Source organism: Argiope bruennichi, chromosome 4 (genome assembly GCF_947563725.1).
Source record: "Argiope bruennichi chromosome 4, qqArgBrue1.1, whole genome shotgun sequence".
NCBI classification, from domain to species: domain Eukaryota; kingdom Metazoa; phylum Arthropoda; class Arachnida; order Araneae; family Araneidae; genus Argiope; species Argiope bruennichi.
In genome coordinates, this window is record NC_079154.1 from 67,101,988 (window position 1) to 67,122,226 (window position 20,239).

A 20,239-nucleotide genomic window follows, 5' to 3' on the forward strand; every position below is an offset into this window, starting at 1 on the left:
AAATTTAAAATTGTCGGCTTTACCTTCAGGGAGCCTTTCAACGTCGATTAAAATGAAATATTTCAATAGTTAAATTGAAAAAATCACAACTTAATCGTAAAATAATGCACTTTATTGAAGTTTAATAAAATTTAATAGTTCATCAGTATCTTTCATTTACGGTTTAAGGTTACAACATGCATAAAAAAGCAGAATTCGTAAAGTACTAGGAAATTCATTTTAAGAATAAGAGTCTGCATTTTTTAAAATCTATATATGTTCATAAAATCTAACTGGTGGTTGGTGATCCAACTGGATGAGTTACTGGTTATATCATCAACGCAAAGCCTCTCGAAGCTTTGTATTAGTAAGATATTACAATGGACTCGTAATCATTATGATATGGTGATAAATGGATGACTGACTTTTTCATTGATGGAAAAAAAAATGGCACCACGATGAACCTGGCGGGAATATAAAAATAATTTCGTAAATATTGGCATGATTTGCAAAAAGAGTACAAGAGCCTTTTTAGATAGTAAAGTGGTGGTGAGTCTGTGATAGAGTAGCTGGCTTTCTGTTTCAATGGTCAAACAGGTTTAGCCTTTTTAGATGGCCAACAGATTTCTTCTAAATACAAAGTAATACTAGAAAAAATCATCTTATTCCATTGGAAAAAAATAAAAAGAGGGACGAAATTGGCAAGATCAAAAATATCAACATGATATTGCTCCCATTCATACTTTCAATGCTACAAAAAATGATTTAAACTCGAACATTGTTGTTGTTCGCTTAACAAAAGATATTATAAACCTTAATTACATCCCTGGGAAAACTAATAAGATGCTATGCTGAAAAATGAAAAAATTAAACTATTAAGAACATTGTATTGGGTAACTTTTGTTGAAATGTCATATATTGTATAAACTTTTGGGGCACCTAGTATTTCAATTTTATTATATAATTGAAATACAATTTTTTTTTTTTAATATTTTACTGCATGCAAATCATATACGTTTTGAATAAAACATATTTATGGTGTTAGTATGTTTTTCCATTTTACTAAAACATATATTTTACTGAAGTCTATAAATTTTTGGGATAGAATGTACATAAAAATGTTTTTTTAAATACTTTTAATGAAGGATGTAGGGGAGACAAAATATTATAACTCAGTAGCAACCGTTAAGTCAAAAATATTATAGCTAAAGAATGAAAATAACCAGTATTAACATAATAAACATTATTAACAATTTGTAAAAGCAAGTTTACACATAAAAGAAATAAATTATTTATACAGAGTATATTTAGCAGAAATATACCTGAGAGAAATATTCACGAAAGAAAAAAAATTGGATTTTTTAATCTTTTGAATAATTAAGAGATAAAAAGGTCAACATTTAAGGCGGTTTCTTTATTCAAATTTTATATAATCCACTAATTAAACAAAAGATATATAAAAACATGTTAAAAATTTTTAAATTGCACGAAAGCATGTGATTTATCAATGATGGTAAAAGTTAAATGATTTTAAATAAATATGCCAAATACGATACAAATATTATGAATAACACAATTAATTCCAATTCTAAAGCGAAAATTTTACGCTTTAAAACACCGAAATAGTAAAACATTCTACTGATTGTTTCTCATATTTCTTCAGAAGCCAAAAAATTCAATGCACGAACCATTTAGAAGTACGAAAAAATTATAAAGTATTCTTCTGGGTACATCCAATTATTGAAATAATTATTCGATTTATGATCTTTAGTAAAACAAAAATATGTATATAAATAAGAACATGAAAATTTTCCGGAATCTAACAAATAAATAATTTCTTCGGCATCGCCTAAAATTAAACAAAAATAACTCTTAAAATATGTATATATATATATATATTTCTATTTATATAACACGATCTTAAACTTTTCGAGATTTTTTTCGAGATTTCCATAAAAGACTATTTAAAACAAATTTAAAATCTCTCATGAAATATTTGGAAAATTTTTTAATATTTAAATTATGAATTTACAATACAATGCACAATACTTAGAAAGTTGTTGAACATGTTTCCGTGTTAATTTATCCTAACTATTTCTTTCTGAATAAATTAACTTATTTTTCAAACCTTCAATGCAATTTTTTTAAGTTGCAAAATTAGTTGTCTTTGTTGCTGTCTCGTATACAAACAGAAAATATCAAAAATAGCAAATCACAACAAACAGAATTATAAATATGTTGATGTTTTACTATTTTCTATGTACAGAAAAAAGTAACTTTGACATTTTAAAAAGTGCACTTTTAATAGAAACTCCTCTGATGGTTTTGAATTGTTTTATACGAAATGAAAAGTATTTTTAATGGTAAAATATGTCGCGCAATATTTCTAATTCCCTACACATGTTTAATTTCGTTTCTCTATATCTGTTACAATAATATTTAATAGCTCTAATTATGATTCATGATTCTTCCTAGTGAATGCTACTCTATAAAAATTTATCAACCTACAATTAACTTTCGCCATTTCCATTCTAATTACCAGAAATGAAGCTCACTATCTTTAGCTATTTGAAGAACAAAAAACTGTTCTACCCGGAGCATCAGAAACATGTTTATTACAAAAGAAAACATTTTCACTGAAAAAGCGCTATCTTTTTTCCACTGCCGGAGATGAAACATGTAGAAAACGACTTTTCCCATCATTAATTAGAAATTCGATATTCAAAGCTTCTCTCTCATTAGCACGCTTCGGCTGTTCAATGGGGCGAATCAGCAGCCTGCATTTAGCCTGTAGGTACCAGCCGTTGCCATGACAATCACTACGTCACGTGTGACGGTTAACGATGCATGAATATCGACAGAAGACACCGCTATCCATAAACAGGTCAGAGAGGATTAAAGATTAAAACGAGAGAGAGAGAGAGAGAGAAAAAAATTATGTACTGCTTCAGTTAGCCGGGTGCATCGAAGGAAGTTACTACCGTTGCTGGCAAAAGTTCGTTAGCTGCTTGGCCGCCGGCGCAACGGACTTGATGAGTTCAAAGATTTTCTGCTCAAAAAAAGTCCAGAAAAGAAAATGGAAAGGTTCTAAAATCGAAAGAGGAAAAATCGATAAAATCGGAAACATTCGCTCGAAAATAAGCAATTTGCATATGATCAGTTTCTTATCGCAAATCATTCTTAAAGCCAAATAGAGCCTAGAGATTATATATAAAAAAATTAAATCACCATGAAAAGTTATAGTTCACCAAACATAGATTTTTAACTTGTTCAGACGGAAAATAAAGCTGAGTAAAATTGAGTACAATGAATTTACCATTGCTGTCTCATGTGTCTTAAATTATAACGCAATTAACACAAATATATTAAAATTGAGAAAAAATGGTTAAAAATAGAATAAAAGCAAAATCATTTTCACATGTGAAATTTATTCATTGCCCTTCATCTAGACATATTTAAACAGCTTAAAACACATTCCAATTATGCTATTTAAGAAACATTGCACATATTTACCTAGATTTCTTTTGGTCCACAATTGCGCACAACTACAGAAATCAATTCACTTGCAATAAATTCAAATCATTCAGAATTCGTTACAATCGCTCACAAATTCGCAGAAAATGGATCTTTTGCAATATGTATTGCCTACTCCTCCTATTCTATCTCTTTTTGTTGAGCTCTCAATGAGTCAGCAAATTCTTTCGAGTACCTCTCTATTGGTTAATTTTTGCAAAAAAATCAAATGGAAAATTTATGTATTATACTTAATAACAGTCCATAAATAATTAATATATAAATGCAAAGTAAAAGAAAGAGAGCAAATGCATTATTGAAACTCGAATATACCATTATTCACAGAAAAAAATCTGCTTCCTGAAAGTTCATCCATCAACAATCAAGTAGTTCAGAGCTATTAATGAAGTCAATGAAATAATTTTAAATAAATCCTTCCCAAAGTGCTATGAATAAAAGTAAACAAAGTAAATACATTCAACTTGCAACATCTTTAAAAAAGAGTAGGATCAAGAAGGGTGACTGGGAACGGAAATTGCAGTGTGCACCCGTGAAGCTTTAGCAAGTTGGGGAGAATGTGACTTCTTTGATGTATAAGGTTCTCCACATGAAGACGAACATTTTCCCACATTTTTCAATGCTATTGGTTAATAGTAATTTGTTGCTAATTGAAACCAAGTATTAAAAGAGAAATTGATGTCGAGGAGGGGAAAAAATGTAATGATGAAAAGGTAAAAATCTGAAGATGAGAATTTTGATTCTTTTCAGAAAGAGATAGAGATTGATTTTTCAACAAATATGCATATTTTGGCCGATTATTCTCCAGATACTGGAATAAAGACCCGTTATTTGTAGGCCTGAGGGATTGATGGAAATGACGATGGTCAACTGAAAGTAATAAATTCGAAGAGCATCCATTTGATCAAATCAAAATTTGTTTTGATGGTTAATAATAATTTGCTATACAACCAGATTCTTTTGCTAAATTTAATTTTTTTCAAGAAGCATAAATGTCAGAGAAACATGAGCTGAAAAGATGATTGAATTTTCTATTTGAATAAGAGCCATACTTTCTATTACTAAATTGAATTAATAATCCTTACTCATTTTAAACTGTGTTTCTAAGTTTTAGATGTTTCTTTCTCGAGTCTCAAAAAGTGCGGTAATTATGTTTTTTGCAAAAGTCCATTTATCGACAAAATTGGGAATGGAATGATAATAAATTGCTTTAACTGATTGTAATAGATAGCTAAGACAGTTCATATACGTTTTTTCTATGAAATAGAATATATTTTATTGGAAAATAGTAAAAAAGTATATTTTGAGATAAATGGGAACGGGCAGTAAAAGAAATTCTGATGTAATATATAGAAATTTCTCATCATTACAAATCTATTTTCTTCAAATGAGTTCGTTACTCTTGATCAGAAGCCAAGACAGGCGTTTCCAATTACCTCAGAAACTATGGGGTAACTGGGAACATATCGAAGTATTTATGGACGCTGTTGTAACTCACTTATAAATAATTTTCAGCAATTCAGAGAAGAAGAGGGGGAAGGGGAAGCCAGCCTATTACGATTTAAAGGTAATGAATGAGATTCAGGGACAATGATCAGCAATCAGCATTGTTTACGCAGCAAGCTCACGTCACGAGCATATGCTTAATTCAGTGTTTTGCTATGGCAACAGACAATCCAATCTTTAAAAGTGGGAATGGAGGTAGGGGGGGGGTCTACAGTCGAAGCACAGGGGCGGAGTTTTCTGCAAAATAGGGTGCTGATATAGGAGCCGTTCAAATGCACTCAAAACTCCAATTGAAATACAGGTATACTAAAACACGAAACTATTGATTAGCACTTACACAAAACAAAAATTGACATGATTTTATTTCATTGATAACTAAAAGTGATTAGGATATTGAAGTTATATTTCCAAAATATGGGTAACATTTTCTGATTGGCTGAATTAAAATAAAGTTTAATTCGCACTTCTGGATTTATTTCGTACTTTTTTAATTATTTATTATGTTAACATTAACATAATAGCAATTCATCTTAGAACAAACGTAAGTTCGGTGATGACAATTAAGAATAAATAAATCCAGATTTGGAAATGACCTCTAAACAAAAACTGACATTCTTTCAGAATTTACAAAGTGATTGCTGAAGCATAGTTTAGAAATCAGAAAATTTTCTAAAACAATATCAAACTTTTTCTTTCATTTAAATAATATTTAATCAAATCAAAGGAATTATTATAACAGTCAATAGTATCATTTATATTTCGGAATTTAAATATACTTACAGATTTCAGAATACTGTGACATAATAACAGAAATTGGATTAACCGTTTTAATTAGATTAGTTGTAACTCCTTTTCAGAAATTCTAAATCAAGGTCCGCCAAAATAGCTCAAAAGTTATTTGTTTAAAACTGTAAGCAAAATTAATTTTAAACTTTTGACACTTAATTTGTTACACTGCAGCAGTAATTAATGATGATTAAATTTGTTTTCGAAGACTAAATCCATTAGTTTCTCTTTATGAAATTAATAACAAAAAACAGTGATTTTTTATTAAAGATTTATGAGGAAAGAAAGTTTTTAATATTATAAGCATAAAAAAAAGGCAAAGAAGGTAATTGCCAAACTGTAATGCTTTTGTATTTCTAATACTTCAAACGTATGCTCCATTTCACTCCCATTAAAACCGTATAAAGACATCTATATGAAGCTAATAATGTAGGGGACCTTGAAACGGTCCTCCAATACCAGACGAAGTACTCTTTAAAGGTTACTTAAATATAGACAGTACACGTATCTAGGAACAAAACACGAATAAAATTGGCTCATACACGTTTCTGCGATTTTCCATTTCACTCTCCAAACTATTAGATTATTTCCCTAGGGATCCAGTGCACTCTGGCTTGTTGTCAAAAAATGGACGAAATATGTTTCGGCGGGAATGGCTTACTACATTTGTTCCATCGATTTTTAGAAGCATGTTCCCGAATGAAGTTGAAAAAAGAAAGAGAGAGGGTGAAAAAAAGAAACATTACATACTCCTGTCCCTTTTTTAAAGGAAATCATATTTTTCCACATCACGTTTCTCACCAGTTTGCTTAAGGCAGCAAAAATTACAAGTCAAATATTAAACATTTCTTATATTTGTATATCAGATAACAGAGTCCATATGAAATGTCTATTAAGTGATCTAAATATGATTAGCTTGACTATTCGTTAGTGGGGAGAAATCAGGGAATTCCTTTAAAAATCTTGCAGTTTTTTTGAATTATAAAAACAAAATAACAGGGGAATACTAAGCTGAAGATACTTTTAACTAGCATTTTGCAAATTACGATATTATATATATATATATATATAAAGATTAAAATAGGCAATAAAATATTACCGAAAAACATTATAAAAAATTTCCATCAGTAAAAAAGTCAAAATGGATTCCTATTATACGTAGATATAAAAAAAATTCACCATTTACCTTGCAGGATTTAAAATTCTATTTTCATAATGGTTGGAATCAACATGATTAAAAGAATGATTTTCTTTCTTTGTAGAATACTAAGAAAGCAAGGTTCAATTTATTATCTACAAATTTTCACGAGAAGTATGAAAATAAAATTACATTACGAAAGAAGACGACGTGCAGTTAGTTAACAAGTAGATTATCTGAAGAGCTAAGATTTTAATGGCAATGCAATGTCACAAAACTTAATTCTTGCAGAAAGGTTCATAAACACAATTAATAGAATAGATGCAAGATTATTAGAATAACACGACGACTTAGATACCTATCACGATTTAATGTACTTTCTTCAAAATGTCATGAACTTAGTAAGAGATATGAATTAAATGTAAATAATAGTCCCGAGGAACTAAATAGGCAACCTATTCAACACATAATCAAAACCGAATAATTCAGATGTTATGACTTCAAAATCTTAACGATTAATTTTTTTTTATATAAAAGAAATTCACCGAACACTTTGAGAAGAATAATATAATTTATTAATACAGTTAACACTTCCTACTTAATCTTGTGCTGTAAAAGTTTTAAAAAATATTTAAAATAAAATCAGTGGTCGAAGTGGCTTTATAATATTTAACAAACATTTGAGTAATTTTCTTTCAAATAGACGCATAAAAAAAATAAGATTTTAACTTAAATTTCAGAAAAGATTTAAAAATGTCTTGAATGAAGAGAAAAATTGAGGCCCTAACTGAATCTAATGAGAACTTTTAGATAATTTATGTTCTAGAAAAAAAAAACTGATTGAAGACCAGAAAATATCCTAAAAACATAAACAGAATCTTCATAAAATTTTCGAAAACCATTTTCGTAAATATGCGCTTTTTCGCTAATCAGCCGTTAATCCGATCAACAAAAATCTTCCGCTGAAACTAATCCAATAACAACCACCGGGATAGTATTATTAAATTCTTCGTAAAAATGTCTCCATGATATTAATTCAATATCTATTTTGAGAAACAAGGATCGATGTAGCCCCTCCTTCTTTGCCCAGAGCAGAAGGGCCCGACAGCTGGTAAGGTCCAAACAGGAACAGGGAAGCCGTTGCTATAGGAACAAGTGCAGCAGCAAGTGGAAATCCACTCAAGATCCCTCCCTCTCGCGATGTTATCCGCGCAGCGCCCACTGCAAACCGGCAGGTGAAAGCGCGGGACACAACAACGTCGTTGAGAAGCATTTAATGGCTACCTTGTTGCGCATCCTGTCAAGAGCAAAGCTAAAGTTTCTATAAATAACTCTTTTTCGAAAGGAACTAAATTGAAAATGGCTTTGAAGACTTTCAAATGAATGCACATTTCAATGCTGATTACGTACACCCATACTTGGCCGTTGATTTCGTTATTCCAGAATTTTGCTTTATAGTACCGTCAAAGAAATATTCACAAAAATTTATTCATAATAAGTATTTTATGAAAATTTAATTAAACGGGCTTCCAAACTGATTGTGAATGGTTGCAAACATTTTAATGCAACCGAATATATAATGAAAACATTCGCGAATAGCATGAAACATTCGTTTCCTATATAGTCTCTGTTTGCAATATAATTTGCAGAACATTTTGGAACCTCTTTAAAAATACATGATTTCATGGAACATGAAAATTTCTAATCAGTTGCGACATCAATTCGACATACAGAAATTCTAGCTTTGCGATCGCCTATGTTTATAATCTACACATAATAAAGATGGCGTGCTTGTGTGTGTGTGTGTTGCCACTTTTCAGTCTAGATCGTTTGACCTGAAGCTACAAAACTGGTGTTCTCGAAGTAGGTTTTGTTTCTGAAATTTTAATTAGAATTTTTATTAAAAATCAAGTAAAAATTTGGCATCTTTCTGCGATAATGTCTAAAAACTTTACAATACAAAAATGATTTTTATATCATCTTAATCTCAATCATACTAATCTCATCTCAATGATACTAATCTCTTCTCAATGATGTTAATCTCCTCTCAATGATACTAATTTCTTTTGCCGTATAAATATTATCCTATATTTAATCAATCAACGTTTAAAAAATATTTTAAACATGTTTCCCAACAAAAGAAAACAAAGATAAGCAAGAATTCTTAAAGAATATAAAGGTATCAAGTACGATAACAATAAAAAAAAAATACATAAGAATTTTGGAAAAACAACCAGTTATAGATAAAAGTCACAATTAAAGTTATACGTTTTTGTTTTATAATACGAATTATCATTAATATAAAATTAATGAAAAGTGAAAAAGTGAAATTCTGTATTTAATCCAAATCATTATCAACTAAAATTCCAGGAACGCAAGTGATTTACTTACTTAATTCTGAGAAGAATCCGTAAAAGTTCTAAATTTTTATTTAAAATACTATTAACGACACGAAAAATATATAAATTTTCCTAATTTCTCATATATCTTTGTTTGGTTACTGACTAGAATTCAATCTTTTTTAATAAATCCTCCAAGAATCGAAGCTAATATAATGTGTTAATCAAATTTTCCAACCAAAAATTAAATATCTCTCATTAAGTCGTAGTTATTAATTTGAAGTTAAGAGCGAAATTCGATTTTCTCATTTTGGAAAACTATTTCCCAAGAATAAAATGGAGAAGAGAGCAATTTTCTCATACTTAGATTGCGAAACTCTTATTCACTTTCTAGGAATCATTATTTTCTGAGTCGTATAGAAAATAATATATATCCCACTGAAAATATGAGAGGAAAAACTTTATTTACTTTTCATTATTCCATGAAACCTCTTTATTTTTTTGTCTTCGCATGTTCTTCGGTTTTTTTTTTTTTTTTTTTTTTTTTTTTTTTTTTCCGGATGCAAGTATATTTAATTTTTATCCATCAGAAAACTTAAGCAAAATTTTCGTCTCGTTAAGAAAATTTTACATCGTTTAAGTTTATAAATATGAATTTTAGGGGAACTGGTAGAAAATACGGGATATGCCTAATAAAATGAACAGAACGGAATAAAGCTTCTAAATTAAGATGAATTATATACTAATCAAAATCTGATGCTTAAAAAAAATTTTTTGTTGTTGAAGAAGCTAATAAGACCAAGTTAAATAAAATATTTAAATGAACATTTTAGAGACTATTAATACCGGCCAATTAGCCACAAACAGCAGCTAGAGGGAAGTTAATTAAACACGCATCCAGAATTTTTTTACCCTCTAAGTTTTTACAAATGTCTTTCCTTATTAGCATTTTTTGTGAGTATCCTGGCATTTATTTAAAAAAAAAAAAAAAAGCGTTACATACTTGCCAGTTAATTTGTTTCAAAACGCTCGGTTAGATTTGTAAACTTTCAACTTTTGCGATTAGCACCAGAGCAATTTAACCAGAATTTATTGAGGAAAGATTTAACTTGATAAAAGCTGAATTATCATAATAAGTTAGTTTTCAATAATTAATTATTTTTAAAACTTTGATTCTAAAAAATATCGAATCTTAAATTCAGAATCTATTAAAAATTATTTACACTGGATAGTATTGTTATAATTCAGTGATTAATCTTTGAATGATTTTTATAACATTGAGATAAAAAAATTTTGATTCCACGGCGCCGAAAAATAGTTCACAAATCAAAAACTCCTCAGCGCATCTTTAAACTCAAGATCCGTCATCAATCGTATAAAAATAAGTAAAAAATTTGTTACTCTGAAATTTTTTGATCAGGAAAAAAGAGTTTTCAAATATTCTCCAATTTACATGAGTATGCTGAGTGCCTTCTGAATTAACGCATTGTTGCTAAACACATAATGTATCGTGCTCAGTGACAGATAGCTGTAATCTTCAATTGGCAAAAGTCTACTATAGATACTTTTTCTTCCATGAGAGTAATCGTTGGATTGTGAATGATAGGTGATAAAGGGATTGCTGGCAACGATCCAAGTCTCTGCCCAAAATGGAAAGCAAGCGATGTCTAGTGAAATATTTTAAAACGGGTCTCAAACGGACTTTCCCGCCAGATCACCATATTATATTATATAATTAATTAATTTCAGGATATCTGATATTACATAGAAATACCAATTTTTGAATCGATTAATTTTGAAAATACGAATTGTTATATAGTTCCAATTTTACAAGAAACATGCATAAAAACTTTATTGTATACTATAAGAAAGAGATAAATATATAACTCAATTAAAACAAATTTACAAACCTTTGTAATGATCTTGACCATCCATTGTAGTTCGCATGATATCCATCAGTTGTTGTTCCAAAGGGTGCCGTAGGTTGTCAAGGGGGCTACTTAGATTGCTCGTTATCTGCCGATCCTGCAAAATAAAGAAATACGAATAATGTAAAATAATATTTTGCAGTATATACATTTACAGAACTTCAGAGTTGTTATAAAACGATATCAGTATTGAGAGCTAGAGAACAGAAATGCAACAATTATTCGAAATTCAATCTCAGAATAGTACTTCTACAATTTAAGTATGATACCAGATTCGAGATGTTCAATTTAATAATGAAAACTTTTACGCGTTTCACTTCGACAAAAATGGAAAGTAAAGGTGATATGTTATGAATATTTTATCGAACACCTTGAATTAATACTTTTAGCACACCAAAATTATTCATTTATAAAATCTTAATATTATTTATAGATTGAGCAAATAAATTAAGTAACGTATATTAGCAAAAAAAAAAAAAAAAAAAAAAAGGTGACAAAAATTAAAAAGAGCAATATTGAAATCCAATAAGGAAATGCCAATACATGACAAAAGATATGTTTTATAAATTAACTGACAATAAAAGATTCTATAAATAAAAAAAATCTCGTGAATACTATAATTTTTGCGGAACATAATAAACTCTTGTAACAATGTTGTAAATGTTATTTTATATATTGTGCAAGGTGTTATTTTTTCCCATTCGCACAAAACACCAAGTATTCATTTGAGAAGTTTTGAAACATCCAACATTCAGGCCGGATTTGGCCTCTTCAAATTTTTTTCTATTTAGAAATCATGGAGAGAATCTTCGGCTGTCAAAAGTTGGATGACGATCACAAATGGACCGACGGCATTCTATGATACAGAGATTTTCAAACTTATCCAAGGCTGGGACAAATGCCTTAACATGAATAGCAGTTATATCGAATAAATTGATGATAACCTTAATAACTACTTCATATTAACACTCATTGCATTTTTTTATTATTGCGTTCATAGTTAAGTGTGTTACTTGTTGATATCCTCTCTTACTTTATTGAGATTCCAGTTCTAAAATCAGCTCTTTTATAACAATTTTATTAAATAAAATTGTTTCGATCTTAGCACCTCTGACAACGTGCTGATTTCGTCTCAATTATTTATAATACGCTGATAAATGGCACTACTATAATGCATTGCAGGTTACAAATTATAAAAATGGCAGGTAAACAAATTATATAAAAAAAATTCTTTAATTACAAAAATAAGAAAAAAGCACATTTTTTTAAAAAAAATCCGGCGTGGAACAGATTTTTGCTCAGGATTTTTAATATAGCAGTTATTTACCCATACTGTTCTATAAATGAAGTTTTCGCCATCTAATTAATTTACTGAATTTACAAAATCAAAATAAGAAAGGTCCTTTACCTAAACAACATAAAATTACGATCTTAATAATCTAAGCATCTGCTCTTCCATCAATAGTTTGCTTCATTTATTTTCATTTAAAAAATAAAAAAAGAAGGAGAATAAAGTAAGAATTCTTAGAAAAATAACTTGTTAACGAATATTCGTATAAATAATTAAACAATGTTCCTTCATTTTATAGCATCCCAATTAAATGAGAGGGTGAAGAGTGACTCAGATATCCTTCGTGGTCATTGACACCAAGAAAATATAAAAGCTTGCTTTGGTTATATATGTTAATCTCTTTCATTATGCTTAAACCGCTTATTCTTTTGAACTGAAATTGTGTCCTTTGTGTTTTAAAAAATACACATAAAATACTCCAAGGATTTTATAAAAGTGTAATTTGTTTTGTTTTTGTAATAAAGTATTATTCAGATAATGAGTCTTCAAATTAGCCGAAAGGTTCTTCATTTTTCTTTCAATGTTAGAAAATACATAATAGTAATGATGATGTACAAATATTTGAAATACACAAAATTCCAGACCACCAAAAAAAAATCTTTAATCATATACAGCAATACAGAGTGATAAAGTTCTCACTAGATTTTTCCTTTAACAAAATTAATTTTAAGGATAAAAATCTTCTAAAAATACATAAATGGAAAATATATGATAAAACGATACTTTAATTAGATCAATTAAATCCTTAGCATTCTATGATTTCTGGAAATCAATAAAAATAATCACAAAAAAAAAATCCACTACATTTTATTTATTTTGCAATTTTAATGCATTCAATTTCAATAACCAAATTTTTGTTAAGAATTTAAAATTCTTTGCTAAGTTGTGAATAAAAATACGGTTACACCGCTTTAGCCGACACATGACCCACATAAGCATCTTCAGAAGGAAACATTTTATAGCGAAAATAAAATATGCTCGCAACATCTTAAGTGACTTATGGAAAGAAAAAAAAAGGAGATGCGAGCCCGGAGGGCGAAGGAAAACAAAATCGGAAAAATGTAGTCGAATCCGCCGAGGGATTTTGGGGGAACCGCAGACAAGAGGCGAATTTAATCCTTTAAAATTATGCGAATCACGTGTTCAATCGACCCGAGTTCTCCCCAAACCCAGGAATTCGCGGCAACCCTTTCCAAAGCGCAGGAGCTGTGTTACTAAATATAACTCGCACCTCAGATTTCTCTGATACATTCAGACATTGTGTTTTTTGGCGGTTCTCAGCGGTCTGCGCACACGCTTGAGACTGAGAATCGAGCATGATGCAGAAATATGCAAAAGTGGTGTAAAGGAATGCTGAATCTTTTAGATGAAAAGGAATCGATAATAATAATAATAAAAAGCAAATTAATTTTTGAAATTTCTGAAGCATGCGCGCGTTTCTGCAAGTATGGGAATATCACAATTATTTAAATATCCATAGAATAACAGAAGATTAAAGTACAGAAAATATTGAAAGTTCTATTCGTCTATATCCATAGAATGTATTTCTTATAAATTTCTATCTCTATAGAAATTTTTTAACATTTCAAGAAAAAATTTCTATTTAAACTGAATTACAAGATATTTTTGCTTTGAGTCAAACTTAAATATTGAAAATATTTCATTCTTATCATCCTCATTTGATTTTACACTGTCATTCAAACAGATATTCGATTTTATACTGTTAACGATAGATTTCAATTAAAATTTGCAAATCACCTTCACTAATTATTAGTTAATCGAACAACATTAAAGTCAATTTTGTTTTTATTCTAAACATACTATTAGTAACTTAAGCGCGACTTCGATAAGCAAAACAGAAGTTTTTATAAATGACAAAAAAAAAAAAGAAAAAAAAGAAAAAAAAAGAAAGAAAGAAAGTAGAACTTTTTTCTAGGAAGGTGTAGTTGAAGTTTATATAACAAGAAGAAAATTTAAGGTGATTCTAATTTCTTCGCCGGAAAATCGGAATATAATAATGCTTTGCGCTTGATTCGTTTGTTTCATTTCTAAATTTTGCTCTTAATCATATAGTAGCTAAAAGAATAAATTTAAAACATATTTAATACCGTCGCAATTCAAAAGCGTAGAAATCCGGTCACTAAAAGTATTATTAGAAAATATACAAAATACATTTTAAAATTTATTAAAATTAGAAGAAAATGAATGGAAATAAAATTGGTGGTGTTAATTTATTTTTTGAGTTTTAAGAATATTTTTTGCATAATAACATGGTCTTTTTATTATTATAAAACTATTGAGGGAAACTGATAAAATTTTGATTTAATATTAATTGAAAATCTAATAACCATTTTTTTTTTGTTATCCAAATTCTTCTAAGCAAGAAGAATATAGATCTAGTTGCAACTGTCTGTTCTATAAAGTGCTTTGATTGACTTTTTTCATTATGCATGTCGCAGTTTACATGCCAAAATGCCAATTAAAAAAATGCTTTTTTTTCCAGCTACATTTTAAGTTGCATATCATTTTGTTCCTGTAAATGCGTCATTGGAATTAAGTCGGAGAATGCAGATATTGCAGAAGGTATTGAATCCATGCCGAATATGCATAAATCAGCATGCATGATATGGTATCTGTCAAGACAATTTATTACAACTATCAAATATTAATATTTCGTTGCAGAACCATTTATTTTTGCTTACATTACCTATAATGAATTTCATTTTAAACTCATGCACACTAATACAATAATATTTCCGCTAACAGCATAATTCTGTATAACAATTTTCACTATTTGATGTACTTATTTCGTTTCTTGCAACTAAATATTTTCTCATTCGAATAACTAATATAAATTTTTAATCTTTCGATATTAAGACTCATTTTAAATGCAAGTCAAAAATATTACCGCATGTTAGAACTTTTCTTGTAAAATATGGAATATGGACACTGTAAAATTTGGACATTTTCACTTCTTTTCTTTTATTCAAAAATTACTTTTATCAGATATAATAGAATACTAATTACAAACCTCTCCCGAACTTAATGGAATTTATGCCCACTTCCTTATAAGTACGATTAAATATAAGAACTCTTTTTAATTTAAAAATAGTTCCTGTATCCTAAATGCGCAGGTTCTTTCCACAAATTTATCGATCTGTTTACTCGTTACAGGTGACGGTTGATTCAAAACGTCACAAATAAAAATGAAAGCTGCGAGTGCAACGATAAATAATATACGAAATTCTCGTCAGGCAATTCTATATTTGCATTTAGACAAAAGGAAAAGCGAAAATGTTTAAATGTTTACTTTACCCTTTTTTTTGCAGTATTAAATATTCATGGCAAATAGGCATTGTTCCAATGCTAAGCACGTTAATGGACATAAAGCATGCGTGTAAGGTCTTTACCTCCGATATTTCAATGAAATATTGCAGAAACTTTAACATTAACAATAAAATAAGTGCTTCAAAAATTTTCCTTATAATAGAGAGTAGTTATAAATAATAAGTCGTTAAATGTATAATTATATCATTGCAACAAAAATATTCTATACCTTTTTTGTTGATTTCGGTTTGAATAACACTAGTTTATGTACAAAAATACTAGTTAGAGTACAAAAAATGAAACTCTACGTTAAAGCACTGTTAAAAAAAATACAGTCCTATATTAAAAGCATCTTTTGATGATAGCCTCGGTTCTTTTTTTTTTTTTTTTAATTATGCTTAAATTTTAGTTAATGCATGTTAGGAATGCAACAGAATTTTTTTAAAGGAAATCAAGTCCTTGATGCTAAAACAGTAAGAATATTTGCTTTTAATTTTATTTTTAAGAATCAATCAGGTTTTAATCATATAAGAATAATATAGCAAATAACGCATCATAAGAAAAGACATCCTAAAATTATAAATTTTATTTAAATAGAATAGTAATTTTTAGCTATGTTTTAACAAGCCCTGTTTTTCGTTAGGGGGAGGCTTATTATTTTTATATTATTATTCATATGTATTTTTATATTAAATATACACTTACACTTTATCCATAACTGATTAATGCTGTAACTATATCTACTTGAAGAATGTTTAAACAATGCAGACGCTTTTTAAAATTTCCATTCTTTATTTTATTAAATATTTATTAACTTTTATAGCTGAAGATTGACGAATGGAAGCATAATTACTTATCAAAATAAACGCGTGAAGCATGTTTGGAAGCCCATAAGAAACTTTAACCTATAATTAATCCCTATTTAGTAAGAGACTTTATTATAAAAAAAATACATATTGTGGAAAAAGATGTCGACAAAACAATATCATACTTACAGTCCGAATTGCCTACTAACTTCAGCAGCGTCACCACAGCAACTGAAGCCAATATTTGTTTCAGTCACGCATGCAAGTGGCGAAAGTAAAACGAACTCATTTTTGTAGCCAACACGAAACAATGTTAAAAAGAATTCTACTGTATTACACATGATTTGAATACCATAATTTCTATCGTGCAATACATTTCGAAACGGGTTTCACCATTTTTTTTAGAAACGTAATGGAAAAAATATGGTTATGCATTTCTTTTCCTTTTTGGAAAAAGTAGATATATATGTATTTTTTTCATAGGCTTAGAATTCTTTTTCTCACGACACTCTTTCATCACGTTTCACGGACAAACATTCCAAATGTTTCTGGAATTTCCATTAGCAAACAAACTCTCAAATGGAACAGACATAAACAAATTTAAAACAAAGCAGAAACTCAATAAAATGGGATACTTAAAAAGATAATGAAATACACGTTAGAAAATTTCACATACTGGACTACACACACAATATTTTTTCTCCCTTTCTTGTTGATAGTTCAAAAAATGATTATATTAAAATAAATAAATACATTACAACAACCTTTTTTAATTTTAGTGTTTAAAGAATTTTCGACGTAAAGAAGATGAAATTTTTGGTTCTTCCATTTAAATGAGATTAATAATGGAAACTGTTTACCTACTTTTGTTGGTTGTTTCAAAATTTAATTTAATGCATGTTATATTACATTTAAAACAAAGAAATTGTATTGGGAAATTTTATCCGAATAATTATTTAGAGAAATAATCATTTCTGTATTTCAAATTTATAGTGCTAATACAATTTGTTAGTATCATCCATGAAAATGAATTTTATAACTAGTTCGAAGAAATAATTTCGGAGATAGAGTCATTGAAAGAAACAATGACTATAGTAAGCACATGTGACGCTTTGGTGAAATGGAAAACATGTCTTCTTTAAGGCACTCTAGAGAAAGACGATAATCAAATTCTCACTCTTTTCAATATTTTTTAATGTTTGTTTAATTTAATCGCAATTGCAGTATGAGGGGGTGAAGCTACAATTTTCTAAGTGTCATTATTCATTCCCTACACCGGACATTTGCGAGGTAAATAGCTGAGTTTCATATTTCTAGGATCTGTAGAATATACCAGCTACAAATAAGATTTAATTTTCATTTTTAGATTTTCTCCAGAGAAACAAGATAGAGTTCTCAATTACGCCGACAATTTCCATAGCAGGGAAGTTAAAAGCAAACTTTTAATTAAAAAAATAAACATATTTTTCATGCATTTGGAATACTATATCATACGATAAGAAGTGATATTAAGTTTAAGAATACAGTAACATCCTGCTTTGCCAATAATTTCTATCATTTTATGTCAAATTGATAATTAATATTTTTTTTAAATCTACCCTATAATCTAATACATAATACTTGTGTATGAAAGCTAATTAAGAATAATGTTGACTGAAGTCGAGTGTAGAAGAAAATAAGAAAACTGAAGTCAGAGAGAGAGAAAACGTGATGCTGAAAGAGATTTGAAGATGATTTTAAGCCTTTTCAATAGACTTTGACATAAGTCTTTTTTTAAAAATTTTAGCCTTTTAAAACTCTTTATTCGACATTGAAAATGGAGAAAGTAACATCGCGAATCATCTATGATTAATTTTTCAATAAATGTATTATATTTTAATTGACGCTGATGATGAAGGTATCAGAATTAATTACTATTATTCGTTCACTTGATCAGAGTTATCAGTGATCAGTAAAATGTGACAGGTTTGAAGAGCGCCAATTTGACTAAATCAATTTTTTTGGGAAGTTATTGATGGCTTACAGTTGCTGAGAATTAGATAAGAGTTATACTACTAGATCTTATTGCTGAGCAGATGTTTTTCAAGCCATCGTGTGACAGTTTTTCAAGTAAATGTCAAAGAAAAATTTGCTGATCTGAATATAGAACGGTGAAAGCTTTACTTGAAATGAGAGTTCTATTTTCTACTACTAAATAGAACAACTAGTCTTTATTCATTTTAAAGTTAGTTTCTAAACCTTATATATTTCCTTCTCATGCCTCAAAACGTTCAGCCATTTCTGTTTTTATAATGATTCATTTATCGGCAAAATTGGAAATAAAATGTTTGTAAATTACACCAAATTAATTATGACAGTTTATACACAATTTCCATGATCATTGTAAAACAGTAAAGCACTTTGGGGTACCTGAAAACAGTAAAATAAATCTGACGCAAAAAATCGTAGCTTCTTATCATTAAAAACATATTCTTTTCAAATCTATTCATTACTGTGTTCAAAGACCAAAATAGGTCCGTCCAATTTCTCCATATTTTCTGGGGTAATTGGGAACATACCGGGATAATTAAGAACACTGCTATAATTAAAACTGGCTGTTTATTAAATTAATTTATCAAAAAGGCATTATTTAATGACCCTCCCCAGTACATGATTACTCATTCACATAAATTATAAATTTATTTTCTTTCTCGTACGAGCATTTTAAATTGAAAATTTTTACAAAATTCTTTCCCAACAGACCCTATTTTTTACATTATTATCGCGGCTTACACATGATTAAATCTCTTTATTAATTCTACGACATTAATTCATAGAAAAATCATTCCGATGCAGCTTTGCGCCCCTGACACATCTGAATCACCGGCCACCGGAATAGTAAATTAGGTATGATCAGTAACAAAATAGTCGTCACCGATTCAGGTACCAGCCCCACCCAAGCAGGCATGACCCATCATCGTGATATGGCCAACATGACCAAACCACAAGCGTTATATTCTCCAGGGAAATGGAAATACGATTACTTATTCCATGACTTCTCATTTAAGTATTCATGGCGTTTAATTCAAGAGACCATTCATAATCATATGTCTTTATTTGATAAAAATAAAGACATCATCATGGAAGGCATCACTAAAAACAATAAGATAAATACATTAACGGAAACGTTAAGTATTCTCTTAGCTTATATTTCGAGTGAAACAATTTCACCACTAATTTAAAAAAAATTGATGAATAATTTTTTTTTAAGTTAGGTAATTAATTGATATTTTAGAAAAGTTTGAACTTGATGATCCTTCATTGGGAGTAAAGGAAATTCCTTTAATTAAGTCGCAATAGGAAGAGATGAAATATTGCATAACAGAAAATGAATGCTACTTCAAACATTCAATGAATGTAAATAACATGTAAATTTCGGCACAATGCAGAATGCAAATAAAGTTGATAAAACAAATTTTATTCCTCCAGGAAAGGATAGGAGAGACTTGATGCTAATAACTTTGCATAAACGAAATAAACACAGCAGAAATACAGAAATTTTTAATAAG

At 29.0% G+C, this 20,239-nt stretch overlaps 1 protein-coding gene across 2 annotated transcripts in view; it reads right to left on the bottom strand.

The window, feature by feature from the left end:
- Positions 1-20,239, bottom strand: part of LOC129965464 (cytoplasmic polyadenylation element-binding protein 2-like) — a 94,463-nt gene that overhangs the window by 43,487 nt on the left and 30,737 nt on the right. For both annotated transcript variants that reach the window (XM_056079355.1, XM_056079356.1), the window contains exon 2: positions 11,190-11,304. In XM_056079355.1, the coding sequence (XP_055935330.1) occupies positions 11,190-11,304 (115 nt within the window). The remainder of the gene's footprint in view (positions 1-11,189; positions 11,305-20,239) is intronic.